Raw genomic sequence first — 17,231 nt, 5'->3', positions numbered from 1 at the left:
AGTGTGCACAGGGCCTTAAGGCGTTTTACCGTTTCAGTAAACTATTGTCCAATGGTACAGTTCAGTGTAAAAATACAACCTGTGCTTTACTCACATTCCCTGGGTTCAGTGCTGAGCTTCCTCCACTGCCCTGATCCTTGTTGTTCATCTGTAGGTCACGTTGACATTGCTGCAGACAGTCACTGACCTCAGCAGCTCTGCCAATGTAGATGGTAAAGTGCTTATCCTTGATGTAAAGTCAATGCTGCAAACTAATGACATACACCAGGATAGCAGTGGTGTCACAGCACTGGTCCTGTGGAGTGCAAGTAAAGGCCAGTTTGTGTTGTGTTTTTTTTTTACACTGAACTGCACCTGGAGACAATAGTTTGTAGATACCAGAAATCTTATCTGACTGGGAACAGGCAGCCTTAAGCCCCCATCACACATAGCGAGATCGCTGAAACATCACAGGTTTTGTGACGTATCAGGGAGCTCGCCAGCGATATCACTGTGAGACAAGCAGCAGCGAGCGGGTCCCTGCTGCGAGGTCGCTAATCGTGACAAAACGATCAGGACCATTTTTTGCTATGGAGATCTGCCTGATTGACAGCAACCATGTAGCGACATTCCAGCGATCTCTGCCAGGTCGGATCGCTGCTATGGTGCTATGTGTAACGGGATCCTTAGCAGTTAGAGGATTGGATAAGGAGATAATTAGGAGCCATGCCTAGTTGTGAGGTAAGGGTCCCGTTACACATAGTGACGTACCAATGATCCCACCAGCGATCCAACCTGGCAGGGATCACTGGAATGTTGCTACATGGTCGCTGTTGAGCTGTCTATCAGGCAGATCTCCACAGTGACCAGCGACCAGCCATCAGCGTCCCATGAAATGACGGCTCCCTGCACACTCCACCGTCAAATACACCGATGCGTGCTGCACAGCGGGAGACCAACAAGCAACAAATGGTCCTGATCGGTTTGTCATGATCAGCGCCCTCGCAGTAGGGGCCCGCTCACTGATACTTGTCAAAAACAGTGATATCGCTGGCACGTCACAAAACCTGTGACATTTCAGCGATCTCGCTATGTGTGACGGGGCTTAAGGGTGGAATAGTGGGAAAATAATCCATGGTGTGCGGGTAACGCCCTTATTAGACTGGGCAAAAATTGCATGGAAAATCGCAATATCGTTAGAAACAGAGCAATATTCAGTGTGTAATAGTTGCTAGCGATTGCAATGTCGTTTGATTCTCGGGAAACTAGACCTTTCAACTTGCTTAAAAATGATCTCTTGTCGGCATAACATTTCAGCTTCTAATAAGTCGCTAAAACCTGATCCCAAGGTGTAATACATGCTTTTATGAACGTCTAGCAACTTTCCATTGACTGCAACAGCGATCTTTCGAGCGAACAATTGCTTGTGTAATAATGAGCTTATGCGATAACAACGCAATAACTATTTGCTCGTCAATTGCTATCGTTAAAATTTCTTCCTGTCTAATAGGGCCTTTACGGGTAGAAGGCAGGGAGTAAAGACAATGCGACTCTCACAAAAGGTGTTATTTTATTGTTCGTGTTTTAGCTTGTGATACAACAGTTTTACTCTTCTCATCCTAACAGTGGATATAAAACAGTCACAAAAACTGACACAGAAGCCCCAAAGCATGGAACTTCATTGATGGTAAAAACATTTGTGCAACCCTCTACTGTATGTTTCGAACTGGACTGTGTTACACAGGAACAAAAATAGTTTTCCAAGGCACCAGATACAACCTTAAGGGGACTGATAGAAACTCTTTGTTGTCTTATGATAGAATCATAATTGAACCTGGAAGACATTACATCTGTTAACTCAAATTATTATAAGAGGTGGTCGTGTCCCCATACAGTTTGTCATTTTCATGATTGTAAAAGATATGTTTTAGACTAAGTATATTATAGGTGCTGTTAAGTATTAAAATGTATAAGATAATATGTATTGCTGCTAGCGAACTATAGGCCCTGCTGTACCAGAGCGGCAGGCACCATCTAGTCATTGGGCAGTAGTAGCGGTAGGTTAGATGTTAGATAGGATAGAGTGGAGCCTAGCAGAGAAATGACATGTGGCAAGTGGATTAGCTCTCTTGGGTTGCCAGTTTTGAATAGGGTTCAAGTAAGAGAAGACGTGGCTATGGGGTTAGGGCAGTCAGGAAACTCTGAGGTAACCTCGAGAATTCTGGAGCCCACGGCTCACCCTGACGGGCTCATAGGAGTGGTACGACTAGACAGCTGTCGGGGCCCAGAAGTGGACATGGTGAGAAGAAGAGTGGTGGAACAGAGACATAGGCCTTAAGGATGAAATTCAAGATAGCGGGGATAGGTCGAGAGAGAAAACCTCAAAATACAGTAGCAGCAGAACCATGAGAAGTTGAGGGCATGTCTGTCATAGAGGTATGAAGAATAAACTGTTCAAGTTTGCAAGAGAACTCTAGTGTGGCATGTTTTACTCCTTCGTCTACGATGGGGAACGGCAGCGGGGATATGGACACCGGCCTGAAGAAACCAATAAGTGTCACACACCCCGCCAGAGGTCATACACAATACTGTCACAGTACTACAATACTCGGACAAGGTCGACTTGAGTAACGAGTATAATGGAAGTCAATTAGTGATGGTCAATCTGGCTCTCCGCCCACATACAGTACAGACCAAAAGTTTGGACACACCTTCTCATATCTAGAACAACTGTTAAGAGGAGATTTTGTGCAGCAGGCCTTCATGGTAAAATAGCTGCTAGGAAACCACTGCTAAGGACAGGCAACAAGCAGAAGAGACTTGTTTGCGCTAAGGAACACAAGGAATGGACATTAGACCAGTGGAAATCTGTGCTTTGGTCTGATGAGTCCAAATTTGAGATCTTTGGATCCAACCGCCGTGTTTTTGTAGAAAAGGTGAACGGATGGACTCTACAATTCCTGGTTCCCACCGTGAAGCATGGAGGAGGAGGTGTGACGGTGTGGGGGTGCTTTGCTGGTGACACTGTTGGGGATTTATTCAAAATTAAAGGCATACTAAACCAGCATGGCTACCACAGCATCTTGCAGCGGCATGCTATTCCATCCTGTTTGCGTTTAGTTGGACCATCATTTATTTTTCAACAGGACAATGACCCCAAACACCCCTCCAGGCTGTGTAAGGGCTATTTCACTAAGGAGGAGAGTGATGGGGTGCTACGCCAGATGACCTGGCCTACACAGTCACCAGACCTGAACCCAATCGAGATGGTTTGGGGTGAGCTGGACCGCAGAGTGAAGGCAAAAGGGCCAACAAGTGCTAAGCATTTCTGGGAACACCTTCAAGACTGTTGGAAAACCATTTCAGGTGACCTCTTGAAGCTCATCAAGAGAATGCCAAGAGTATGCAAAGCAGTAATCAAAGCAAAAGGTGGCTACTTTGAAGAACCTAGAATATAAGACATATTTTCAGTTGTTTCACACTTTTTTAAGTATTTCATTCCATATGTTTTAATTCATAGTTTTGTTGTCTTCAATGTGAATCTACAATTTTCAGAGTCATGAAAATAAAGAAAACTCTGAATTAGAAGGTGTGTCCAAACTTTTGGTCTGCACTGTACATCTAGCCAAAACCAGCATTTTCAGGGGAGGTTGGGCGGGTTTTTTTTGTTTGTTTTCTTTTACACACAGCATCCATGCAAATTGATTTTACCTCCAGTGGAAGTCAGAGACTGCAAGCGTCTATCACTGGGGTGCCGGCTCCCATCGTTCACTTAAGGGGAGCCGACTCCTTGTGTCAGATTCTTTCACAAACAACACATCCAAGCACCCGTGATACTCGGCCGAGTTCCAAGTGTACCTGAGCACCCTGATGCTCAATCGAGTATCAAACAGTGACGAGCACGCTCGCTCATCATTAGTTCTTCTTACATCAGATTCAAGTCCAAGGTCACACACAGCCCCCATTTGAGGCAGCTGCACTGCCTTAAATAGAGGTAACAGAGCAGCCAATTACCCCCCCCCCCCACCTCTTTCAGCTGCTCCTAAAACCCGGGCCCAAAAATCCAGGTATTATACATGAATACAGATTTTGTGCAATATTTAATCCTCTCTCCATGTGGCCTACACTATGTGGGAGAGACTACACAATCCATGAAGAATGAAATTCTACAACTCAAGTCAAATATTAAAAAAAAATGCAAAGTTACCTAGCATTAAGCGTTAAGCATCAAATGATTGATATACGGTACTGATTATGAGGCGAGAAGGAGTTGATCGTATTAAACTATTAAGACAAAAAATTATGTGGATTTCGAGGCAGAATACTTTAACACCTCATGGTTTAAATCTAGATCAGTGATGGCGAACCTATGGCATGCGTGCCACCAGGGGTACGCAGAGCCCATTCTGCTGGCACGCGTGTTGTTGCCTGATCCTGCCTTTTTGATCTGCTGTTGCAGTCGCGCCGGCAGATCAAAACTGTGTTGGAGCGGAGGAGACATTTCTCATCGCTCTGACACTCCTCCTCCCCCAGGCTGCAGGTGTGTTGCCTAGGAGATGGAGGAGCGACAGTGAGCGGCGCCGGCGTAATGAGGTCTTCTGGCCGCGTGGGAACTGAGGACCCAGCGGCGTGCAGCGGGGGAGCGGGTGCAGGAAGGTAAGTTGTGTGTTGCTTTTTTTTTTATACCGTGTGCGGTTGTGCCAAGGTGGGGATGGAGGGGTCAGCGCCAGCATGGGGTGGGGGAGAAAAGCACATGCCAGCATGGGGTGGGGGAGAAACGCACATGCCAGCATGGGGTAGGGGAGAAACGCACATGCCAGCATGGGGTGGGGGTGGGGGGGGCGAACACATATGCAAGCATGGGGTGGGGGGGAATACACATGCCATGCATGCCAGGATGGGGAAAACATGCATGCCAGGATGGGGAAAACATGCATGCCAGGATGGGGAAACATGCATGCCAGGATGGAGGAAACATGCCACGATAGGGTACATTTACCAGGAAGGGGAACATTTACCAGGAAGGGGTACATGCTAGGAAGGGGGACATTTACCTGGATGGGGGTAAATTAACTAGGATTGGGAACATTTACCAGGATGGAGGACATTTACCAGGAATAGGGTACATGCCGGGATGGGGGAACATTTACAAGGATGGGCAATATGTCAGGATGGGGTACATTTACCAGCATGGGGGAACATGCCAGAATAAGGTACATTTACCAGGATGGAGGACATTTATCAGGATGGGGCTATGATGGGGACAAATATACCAGTATGTAGGAAATATATATCAGGATGGGGGACATGTTTACCAGGAAGTGGCCAGGAAGGGGGACATAACTACACAATGAAGGGGGAGGATAGCAACTTGTACGTCTTTATGGGATTTCAAGATGTTCACACTTTGAAATGTAGATGTGGATTACAGGGTGAAATCTGATTGCATTCCATGCTAAAATCTCTGTCTAATATGCTGCAATTTTTTCCAGAAAGATCAATCCAACTGCTGTGTCTGGAAAGGGCAGGGGCTCAGCTTCAATGTGTGGTAAGCATGAGCGTGATGCCCCCTGCTGAAGAGAAGAGAAGACGGCAAAGGTAAGGTTAAAATCAATTATTTACATAATAGGATTGGTTGGCACTTCGGAAAAAAAATTGGGTTTAGGGCTACAGTTTGGGCACTCGGCCTGCAAAAGGTTCGCCAAGACTGATCTAGATGATAGTTTCCAGCCATTGTCTAGTCTTTTTAAAAATATTTTTGCTTCTTTATACAGATTTAGGGAAAAATTACAATTCTGCAATTCCTGGGTGTAAGTGTGGCGCCCCTGAGGCTTCATTCGCCACAGGGCATTGCATTACATTTAGGGTGCAATGCTTGGATCGGGTGATGAAGGAGTTAATCACTGGTGTTGTTTTTCACTTGCAAAACATCTAGCTATGAGTCACCACTTACACAGGAAGCCAGGCAATCTGGGGAAATCCAGGTTGCCAGGGCAACAGCCACTAAGAGTCATCCCAAGAATGGGGGCACTGAGTGAGTGAGAGACACACAAACATTTTTCACTTCAGATCAGTCCAGGACAGAGAAGAGAGCAGACAGCCTTGGGAGAGCAGCGTTTATCAGACTGGTCCTGGGGACAGGAGACAGGTGGAAATTGTCCCAGGACCAGGGGTCACAACACCGCACTGGGTCTGCAGGAATGAGACTGGCATAGGGCGAGAAGTGACCGGTGGAGATGGTGAGACAGAGGTGACATGGTGACTGAGGTCAAGCCTAACCGTTCCCACAGTGCCAGTGCAGTCGGGGTACAGAGCCCTCGGTTGGGGAAACCTTCATGGACTCTAAGAAATCTGCAGGGGATAGGGATTTTATGTCCCATCGTCCATCACCCACTTTCCTGGAGCACAGTGACCTATAGGATCCGGGGTCAGGATTACAGCCAGGCCCCACGGCGAGGACCCGCGTCACCTGTATACAGGACGGGACACTTAACACGGACAGCTGGGTCCCCAAGTTGCTTCAGGCCACGGGGAGCCCTGAGTCAGCGCAAGGACGAAGGTCTCACACATTTCCACAGACATCGGTGATTGACTCTGATTCACCTGGGACCGGCTGGAGTCCATCCATGGCGGCGGAGAGCGGCACCTCCGGAGAGCTTTAAAGGGAACCAAACATCAGGATTTTCATGTATAAGGTGCAGCCAGTGCAGTACTGGCACTATCAAGCACAGGCTGTACATACCATTAGGGTGCAGCTTGGGTGTTTAGTCAGTGAAATCCAACTTTATAAAGTTTGAAAATTCGTGCACTTTTTGATTGACGTGTGCATCTCTCTCCTAATGTCCGGGCGGGTTATGGACGTTTATCCCCGCCCCCCCCCCCGCCGCCTGTTCCTCCCTCTTACTGGTCGTATGTAAATTTCTTTCTTCAGAAACATGGCGCCGGAGTTGGCATCTTAGCATAGCGCTCATCTCCGGCGCCCTGTTTCTGAAGCCCGCTGTAGTTAGTATTTTGCAAGAGAGGGCGACGCATGCGCCCTCGCTTCTTCAGAGCCCGTTGTGACCACGGGAGCGCGCGTGGTCACAACAGGACTGCAGAACAGCTGATGAGAGGACGCGATTAGCCATGTTTCTGAAGAGAGAAATTTACATACGGCCAGTGAGAGGGAGGAACAGGCGAGGGGAAGGGGGCGGGGATAAACGTCCATAACACTCCCGGACATTAGGAGAGAGGTGCACACGTCAATCAAAAAGTGCATGAATTTTCAAACTTTATAAAGTTGGATTTCACTGACTAAACACCCAAGCTGCACCCTAATGGTATGTACAGCCTGTGCCTGATAGTGCCAGAACTGCACTGGCTGCACCTTATACATGAAAATCCTGATGTTTGGTTCCCTTTAAGAACTGTGAGTAAAAAGAACTTTGAACCGCAGCCCTGGTGTCTTCCTTGTCATTGGCGGCGCCACCGCCCCGCGCTTCGGCGCCATCAGCCGTCCCCATTGCCCTCATCCTCCCTGGGGCTTGCTCCACCTGTAGGGAGCTGGACTATCTGGGCTACGTTAACATCAGCCCCAGAGGAGAGCAACATCTCACAGCAGTGGCTACTGCCCCATTCCCATGCAACACTGCTCCTGGAAGAGGAAAAGTCACAGGAAAGGTCTGCGGCGGAGGAGGCAGAGACCCCAGTCACCGCTGCAACTGGTGACACGCTTCCCAGGAACCCTTCACCTTCCTTCCATGCTCCCTTTACATCTTGCACCTGCTTGTTTGTCTTTTACATGTAGCCGACAGGGCCAAAGAGCCGGGTCAGACGAGTCACAGCAACCCCACAAAACCACTGGCCCGGTGACAAGTAACCCCTTAAGCTGGTGTCACACATAACGACGACGACAACGACGTCGCTGCTACGTCACCATTTTCTGTGACGTTGCAGCGACGTCCCGTCGCTGTCGCTGTGTGTGACATCCAGCAACGACCTGGCCCCTGCTGTGAGGTCGCCGGTCGTTGCTGAATGTCCAGCTTCATTTTTTGGTCGTCACTCTCCCGCTGTGACACACACATCGCTGTGTGTGACAGCGAGAGAGCGACGAAATGAAGCGAGCAGGAGCCGGCACTGGCAGCTGTGGTAAGCTGTAACCAGCGTAAACATCGGGTAACCAAGGGAAGACCTTTCCCTGGTTACCCGATGTTTACGCTGGTTACCAGCCTCCGCTCTTGCTGCCAGTGCCGGCTCCTGCACTGTGACATGTGGCTGCAGTATGCATCGGGTAATTAACCCGATGTATACTGTAGCAAGGAGAGCAAGGAGCCAGCGCTAAGCAGTGCGCGCGGCTCCCTGCTCTCTGCACTGTGACATGTAGCTGCAGCACACATCGGGTTAATTAACCCGATGTGTACTGTACCTAGGAGAGTAAGGAGCCAGCGCTAAGCGCGGCTCCCTGCTCTCTGCACATGTAGCACAGCGACGTTATGATCGCTGCTTCTGCTGTGTTTGACAGCTAAGCAGCGATCATAACAGCGACTTACAAGGTCGCTGTTACGTCACCGAAAATGGTGACGTAACAGCGACGTCGTTGTCGCTGTCGCTTAGTGTGACACCAGCTTTAGGCCCCGTAGGGCACTACATAAGTATGGAGGGCCATGTGGTAGGAATGTTTACCCAGTGCTGGACGTAAATTAGTCTTATGGTGTAATATATTCTGCATCATCTCATGCACATATATTGGATTTCAATTTATCATATAATATAGTGTTACTGATTACTTTGGTAGGAAGAATTATTTTAAATAGCATAGGTTAGTAATATATTTCTTATGTTGGACCTATGTTGTGGCATAGGTGGAGTGGCTCCGGTTATTCCCCATGCTTACACCTGTTGTTATGAGTATCAGTTTGGTACTTGTAGGGTGTATTGCTTTAAGATTCCACCTATCATGACTAACTGCTTCCTAAGCGATAAAACGCTCTATGTATAACCAATCATTTTTGGCCTGTCATCCAGGCAGTGATTTGCTTTATAATGGGTAGGGGCAACGCTGATGCCATTGTGTGGTTATAGCGTAAGTAATTGGTCACGTGCCTGTCATGTGATCAACACTCTACAGCGCAAATATTACACTAATAAATAAGGAAAGGCAGTAAGAAAAGGGGTGTTTACGAGATAGGATATGATTTGTCACAGTGCTGGTGGAAGTGATATCATCTAGGTAACACACCTCCGAATCGATATCTAAGGACGATATATGTTTTTAATTGTATCTGGGTTGCCATGATGATATGTATAAACTGAGGATCATGATATATGTTTTATTGGCTGGATCAAAAAAAAAAAAAGGACTCACCTATACAATGCCCCTCTATATAAAGGTCCTAAAATGTTATTATGATATATGATGCTTTTGTATTGTTGGGCTTGAAAAAGAAAACTTGTGGCCGAAAGGTTGCCATTTTTCAATGTTTGGAATTGTATAATGAAAATGTAATACTGGCAGTTTTTTTGGGGGATATATCTGGTGCTTTGGAAAAACATCAGTTTCTGTATTGAAGGCCTGGGTGGAGAGTTGTTACCAAGGAGCACAGAGCTACAGGAGTGGTGCAGGGATCCCTGCTGAAAACAGAACTATTATTACACAGGTCAGGAACCTGTTAGGGCCTCTACCACCAGGATAACATTGGGTCCAGATTATACTAGCATGAGAAATGCAGTCAGACTTCCTTCTAGTAAGGTCAGGCTCCCATGCTAAGAATTCATGCTAATGAACAGAGACTGCTCCCACACTTTTCAGTCAAAGCTATGTAGGCTGTGTTTATGGGGAGTTATACTGTAGACAGCAGGTGGAATACATTTCTGCAAATATTCTATAGCAATTAATCATTTCCTATGTACTGTATTTTATCACGTCATGCCTTACCCTGACTTCCTTTAAACAAAATGTTACATCACATGAGTCAATGTTAATTTGAAAGTCATTAAATTCATCAGGACTGAGGTGTATTTCAGTATGCATTAGCTTTGATGAACCTGCATAAAACAAAGATATATTGATTTGATATTAATATTACTTCAATTGTGAACTCATCCATTAAGATTTTTGATAGGAATTAATTAAATATACTGCTCAAAAAATATAAAAATAAAGGGAACATTAAAATACCATTTTGTTGTTTAAGTGTTCCCTTTATTTTTTTAGCAGTATATATTGATTTTTAGTTGCAATATGGTAAATAAGTCAGCGGATTGTCAGGCTGCAAAGTACTCTGACAATCAGTTGTTATAGTCACCGTACAGGAAAAATTGGATATTTCACAATGGCCACTAAAAAGAATGATTGGTCATGTATTAAATGGATGGTCTAAGGGCTACTTTGCACACACAGATAAATCTTTAGCAGATCTGTGGTTGCAGTGAAATTGTGGACATATTATTCCATTTGTACACAGCCACAAACCTGGCACTGATTGTCCACAATTTCACTGCAACCACAGATCTGCCGCAGATTTATCTCTGTGTGCAAAGTACCCCTAAGTCTAATAATGCAAAATAAAACAATCACTGATCTCAGGGAGACCAGCCAGAGAAAACACTGCTGGCAGCCAGCAAAGGCGCTCAACACAGTGAAATCCTAGGTGCATTGTCCCCTGGGAAGTATGCAAATCAAAAATGTCAGTGGAGCCTCTGTTAGGAGTCTCGACACGGCCACCTAGCCAGAATCCATGAGGGGTAATACCCCGAAACAGCTGTCTGTGGATGGATACCTGGCCTTGGTATTTCCCTTTAAACTCGTCAAGAGCTGGATATTGACTAAAAGGGCCACTTAATATAGTGGTTATGGTGGTCTCTTAAAAAGAGCCACTCCTTGGCTAGGTCCTTCCCGGAGGGATATCTAGTTATTTTCTGTGTCGAGACTCCTAACAGAGGCTCCATGGACCTTTTTAATAATGCAAAAGACAGTTTTTGATAGGAGCTCTGCGCTCTGGCACAAAAACTGAATGTACTAGGGGGGATCCATTATGTCCATATGACCTGATAGGACATATGAAAAGAGATTGTCTTTACAACTTTCTTTTTATGTTGCTTTTTGCAAGGTAGATTTATGAGCTTTCGCTCCTCAGTGCCTGTCTGTGAGACATCTCCATCACCCTACTGTCAATGCATTCACAATGGGAACAAGTAGGAGTCTGTTGATGCTGTTTAATCAATGACAGACATTTCTATTAATTGTGTGCTAAAGAAAAGCCATTGCGACTTACTATTCTGGGCACCTGCAATGTTCATAGCTCCTCTCAGCATCAACCAATCAATCAAAGTAGATTCCAAAATTATGTGATATTTCATCTGCACAATAAATGTTACTAATAGAATAATTAACCCCTTCAGCCCCCGGGCACTTTCCGTTTTTGTTTTTTGCTCCCCTTCTTCCGAGAGGCGTAAATTTTTTATTTTTCCATCAATCTTGCCATATGAGGGCTTGTTTTTTGCGGGACGAGTTGTACTTTTAAATGAAACCATAAGTTTTACCATATAGTGTACTGGAAAATGGCAAAAAAATTCCAAGTGTGGAAAAATTGCAAAAAAACTGGTATTGTACAATAGTTTTTGGGATATTTTATTCACCGTGTTCACTATATGGTAAAACTGATGTGTGGGTATGATGCCTCAGGTCGGTGCGAGTTTGTAGACACCAAACATGTATAGGTTTACTTGTATCTAAGGGGTTAAAAAAAATTCACAAGCTTGTCCGAAAAACGTGGCGCACGTTTTGCGCCATTTTCCAAAACCCGTAGCGTTCTCATTTTTCAGGATCTGAGGCTCAGTGATGGCTTATTTTTTGCGTCTTGACCTGACGTTCTTAACGGTACCATTTTTGCGCAGATGCTACGTTTTGATCGCCTGTTATTGCATTTTGCGCAAAATTTGTGGCGACCAAAAAACGTAATTTTGGCGTTTGGAATTTTTTTGCCGCCACGCCGTTTACTGATCAGATTCATTGATTTTATATTTTGATAGATCGGGCATTTCTGAACGCGGCGATACCAAATATGTGTGTATTTTTTATTTTTTTAACCCTTTAATTTTCAATGGGGTGAAAGGGGGGTGATTTGAACTTTTAGGTTTTTTTATTTTTTTTTAATTTTTTAAAACTTTTTTTTTTACTTTTTTTTTTTATTTTACTAGTCCCCCTAGGGGGCTATTGCGATCAGCAATCTGATCGCTTTGCACAATCTGCAGATCTCAGCTACAGAGCTGAGAACTGCAGATTTGCTGCTTCACTTTCAATGCCGGCTGTATTCCGGCATTGAGAGGAAGTGACTCATGTTAGCCACAGGCGTCATCACATGACCCTGTGCTACCATGGCAACCGCCGAAAGTCACGTGATCATGTCACGTGACTTCCGGCGGGGGCGGGGTAAGTCACTGTAATGGCGGCGCCCATATACATATCGCTGCCAAGACTTTGGCAGCGAAATGTAAGGGGTTAATGGCCGCGGGTGGAAGCGATTCCACCCGCGGCTAGCAGGCACACATATCAGCTGTTGATAACAGCTGATATGTGCGCCGATCGCCGCCGCCCGCCGGCGGCAGGGGGCGGGGCTTACCGGAAAACGATCCATGACGTATCTAGTACGTCATGGGTCGTTAAGGGGTTAAAGGGGTATCCCCATCTCCAAGATCCTATCCTAATATGTAGTAGGGGTAATAATAATAATAATAATAACAACAGCAAATACTTCCAATTAGAAATGTAGTATAGTTCTTCTGATTTACTATGTCGAATACCTCATGTTCAGGGCATTGCAGGACCTTAGGTATCCATGGTTACGACCACGGATATAGTCACGGTTAGTTGCTTGTGGTAATAACCATGGATACCTTTGGTCCTGCAATGCCCTGAACATGAGGTAAGGAACAAAGTTAATCAGGAAAACTATACTACATTTCTAATTGAAGGTATTTGGTAATATTATTATTATTATTATTATTATTATCATTACAGCTACTACATAATGGGATAAAAAATTGGAGATGGGAATAATCCTTTAAGTACTAAAATTATTATAGGGTGAAAGAGGATGAAGTAACTGATAAGACCGTGTTCATCCCTGCATTTTGAAATTCCATTTGTTTGCTATGTTTTTAAAGCACCACTCCAGTGGTTTTTGTTTTTTTATTTCACTGCTGGAGTGGTGCTTTAAATGTAAGTTCCTGCCCCTGGCCTTAAGCAGGCTTTACACGCAACAACATCGCTAACAAGATGTCATTGGTGTCACGGATTCGTGACGCACATCCGGCCTCGTTAGCGACGTCATTGCATTTGAAACGCAGGAACGACCGTTAACGATCAAAAATACTCAGCATATTGTTGATCGTTGACACGTCGTTCTAATCCCAATTATCGTTGCTGTTACTGTTTTTTTTTTTTGTTTTAATGTTTTGTTTATTGAAGCAAAAAATAAGAATACAAAGTCAACAGAAATCATAGTCTTAACTAGTATTATTTCAACTGTATCGTATCTTCCCATTATATCTGTATAACTCAGACTACTTTTGCGCTACCTGAGCTTATCCAAATAATAAACTTAGTCATCCGACTGTGGGAAAGTCCGATCCAGATTTTAGCTTGGTTTCTGGATTAATATGAAACAATTTTAACAGTAAGTACTATAGGAAATAGGGGTAGGGGGTGGTAACTAGAAACTAGAAGAGCGAATTTATATCGCATGAAATTCAGTTAAGGGATTAGAATGAAAGTGTTCAAGAAACAGAAAAAGAAGAGGAAGAGATAGAAGAGGGAAGAGAAAGGAGAGGATTTTGGTCTTGGATCCACTCATCACGTGGTGGATATGGTCTGACAGTTGTCCTTCATCTCATTGGAGGGTGGTGGGATGACTCACAGTTCCCTATGTTGCCGTCTGCGAAGTAACTACTGAGAATTGGGGAGTAGACTTATAGAATTGCCAAGCCTTCCAAACCTGGTGGAAAGGGAGCACATTCTGACGTGAGAGGGCCGAAAGTTCTTCAACATGATATAATTGATCAATCTTCAGTAAGAGCTGCGTGAGAGTGGGAATTTTCGTTGTGCGCCACAATTGGGCTATGAGAAGTTTACAAGCTGAGCCTACAAACATCGCTAGTTTCGAAGCAGATTTATCTTTGGGCCACATTGGGAGGTTCAGAAGCATTTGTCTAGGGTCCAGGACCCCTTTTTTGCCTGTGAGGTCAAGTATTAACTGTGATGCTGTCCGCCACAAGGTCTGGATAATCGGACATTCCCACCACACATGTAGATACGTTCCCCTGTCCCTCTCGCATCGCCAGCATTGATCTGAGGTGGAAGAGCTCCACGAACTAGACGAGGTGGGGACAATGTACCATCTCGCAGTCACTTTAAAGGAATTCTCCTGAACTCTCACACAACATGACGGACCATGTGAGGCATTATAAATTTGGCTCGTTTGTAGATCGGTAAATGTAGTTTTCAGGTCCCTTTCCCATCTTAGTATATATGCTCTCTTTACCACCAGTTTTTTTGTAAGCAGGGTATGATATAGATTAGAAAGAACTTTCCTGGGAGCCCGGGTTTGCATACAGAAAGATTCAAATGTAGTTAAAGGTCTGTCTAGACGAGTGTGAGGCAATAGTGGGTGGATCACGTGTTTTAATTTCGTATAATGGAGAAATGTGAGCCTAGCGAGGAGAGGGTTCGAACCCATCTCCTGTTCAGATATGAAAGAGCCATCCACCAAAAGATCAGCCAACGGGACATTTACATTGGTCAGGAATGTGGCCTTCGTGGACGCGGCTTGATTTACATCAGCGTCTAGTATGTCTGAAACTTGGGTTAGAGGGGAAAGAGAGGGGGCCAGTGTCTCCCTATTTTCCTTCCATTTCTGCATAAGGGTTCTCGTTAGTTCATTTGGAATGGTTCTTTTATCTTTCTGGTTAGGAGGGGAAAGTAACATAGCTCGTAGAGGGGTGGGGGCTAAGTATTCTTCTATAGATATCCACAATTTATTCGGTGGGCGTCTGATCCAGTCTACCGTTCTGGAGAGGACGGCGGCTTGGTAATATAACGATACATTGGGTAAACCCATACCCCCTTTGTCTTTTGGGAGGTTCAATGTTTGAAAATTGATTCTTGGTTTATGTTTATTCCAGACGTAGTTGGATATTAAAGAGTTACATTGAGAAAGAAAAGCCATGGGGATTGGTATGGGTAACATTTGAAAGAGGTAGATAAACTTTGGGAGTATAATGCTTTTAATTAGGTTTTTCCGCCCCATCCACGAAAGAAAAGGAGCCCTCCACGAGACTATTTGTGCGGTAAGATTAGGGAGAAGGGGCTTATAGTTGAGATCGAACAAGGACTTGAAGGTTTTCCCTAGTTTAATGCCTAAGTATGTTATATGACTATTTGGCCACCGAAAAGGGAACGAGTTTTGGAGAGACTTTATAACTTTACTGGCGATATTAATGCTTAATGCTTCTGATTTAGATAGGTTAATTTTGAAGTTAGACCAGTGGCCATATTCCTCTAGTAATTTCATAAAGGCAGGGAAACCCCTTTCCGGCCTGGACATTACCACCAGCAAGTCGTCGGCAAAGGTGGCAGACTTGTGATGAACTCCCTGCAGGTTGAACCCCTCGATTTCCCGGTCTTGCTGGATGGAAATTAGCAATGGCTCCATGACCAAGACAAAGAGTAGGGGGGATAAGGGGCATCCCTGCCTTGTGCCATTTTTAATGTCGAGGGGGTCGGTGAGAGTATTATTTATCTTAATCCTGGCTGTGGGGGATGTGTAGATCTGTAGGATTGCGCGTATGGTATCTGGAGGAAAATGGAAGGCCTCCAACGTCCCCTGCAAGAAGGTCCAGTCCACCCTATCAAACGCCTTCTCGGCGTCCGTTCCCAGCAGCACCAGAGGCAGCTTATGGGTCCTGGCGTGTTGCATTAAGTTTATTACTCTTAGCACGTTATCCTTCCCCTCTCTACCTCTAACAAACCCCGATTGTTCCGGGGAGATGAGATCTGGAAGGATATCCGCCACTCGGTTAGCAATTAAGCTAGCATATATCTTAAGGTCCACATTCAAGAGTGAGATGGGCCTATAGTTTCCACAACACTCCGGGTCTTTCCCGTCTTTGTGTATCAATGATATATGCACCTCTAGTGTTTGCTTAGGTATAGGATCGCCGTGTAGTAGAGCGTTGCATGATGCTAAGAGGTGTTCCCCCAGGATGTCAAAATTTTTTTTATAATAGATAATGGGAAGGCCATCTGGACCTGGAGCCTTCCCCACAGGGCTCCTGGACAGGATGGATTGGACCTCGGCTCGGGTGAACGGTTTTCCAAGGGTCGCCTGCTGTATTTTAGAGAGTTTCGGGAGATTTAATTTGGCTAAGTAGTTTTGTATACCACATTTCCTCTTGTCCCTTTCCATATCTGACTCTTCTGGCCGAATTTGATATAAATGTTTATAAAAACGAAGGAATTCGTCCGAAATTTGGGAATAGTCTTGCGTACGATAACCCTGTGAGGTTTTGATTGCATGTATGAAAGTGCGAGCCTGTCTTTTTTTTATCAGGGACATCATTAGTTTAGAAGCTTTATCCCCGTGGAGGAACATACGATTCCTCCAACCGAGATAAAATTTAGCCGACTGTTTATTAAGCATATCCCTAAGTTCCACACGCTTCGCTGTCAGTTGCTCTAGTGTCTGTTGGGATAGGGACTTTTTATGCTGAGCCTCCAGCGTGGCAATCTCAGCATACAAAGTCTGCAAGAACGATTTCCTCTGCTTGTTGAGGTGTGAGGAAATGGAGATCAATTCTCCCCTAATGACCGACTTATGCGCTTCCCACAACATTGGGGCCGTAATATCTTGTGTCTTGTTCTCTGCAAAATAATTACGGAGACATTCAGATATGCGCTTCTTATTTTCTTCCGAGGAGAGAATTGATTCATTCAATCTCCACGTACGGTGAAGCCAATACGGCCTCAGGAGTGAGAAACTGACTGAGACATAAGAATGGTCAGAGTAGGGAGTTGACTGGATCTCTGTGTCATTGACATTAGGTAGTAGATGTCTAGGTAGAAAAATGTAGTCTAGTCTGTGGTATGATTTATGAGGATTAGAGAAGAATGTAAAGTCTTTGGTTGTGGGATGTTGGTAGCGCCAGATATCTATCAGAGAGAGGGAAAGGAGAGAGCATTTAATCCGAGATAGGTCCCTTAATGAGAGGTGACTTTT

General features: G+C 45.0%; 1 protein-coding gene across 1 annotated transcript in view; it reads right to left on the bottom strand.

Annotated features, from left to right (window-relative positions):
- RAD9B (RAD9 checkpoint clamp component B) overlaps positions 1-17,231 on the bottom strand; it is a 138,711-nt gene that overhangs the window by 25,878 nt on the left and 95,602 nt on the right. Inside the window, exon 7 of the mRNA XM_075341839.1 lies at positions 9,893-10,002. Coding sequence (XP_075197954.1) covers positions 9,893-10,002 — 110 coding nt within the window. The remainder of the gene's footprint in view (positions 1-9,892; positions 10,003-17,231) is intronic.

Source organism: Anomaloglossus baeobatrachus, chromosome 1 (assembly GCF_048569485.1).
Source record: "Anomaloglossus baeobatrachus isolate aAnoBae1 chromosome 1, aAnoBae1.hap1, whole genome shotgun sequence".
Classification (NCBI taxonomy): domain Eukaryota; kingdom Metazoa; phylum Chordata; class Amphibia; order Anura; family Aromobatidae; genus Anomaloglossus; species Anomaloglossus baeobatrachus.
This window is presented reverse-complemented; position numbering and strand designations above follow the sequence as displayed.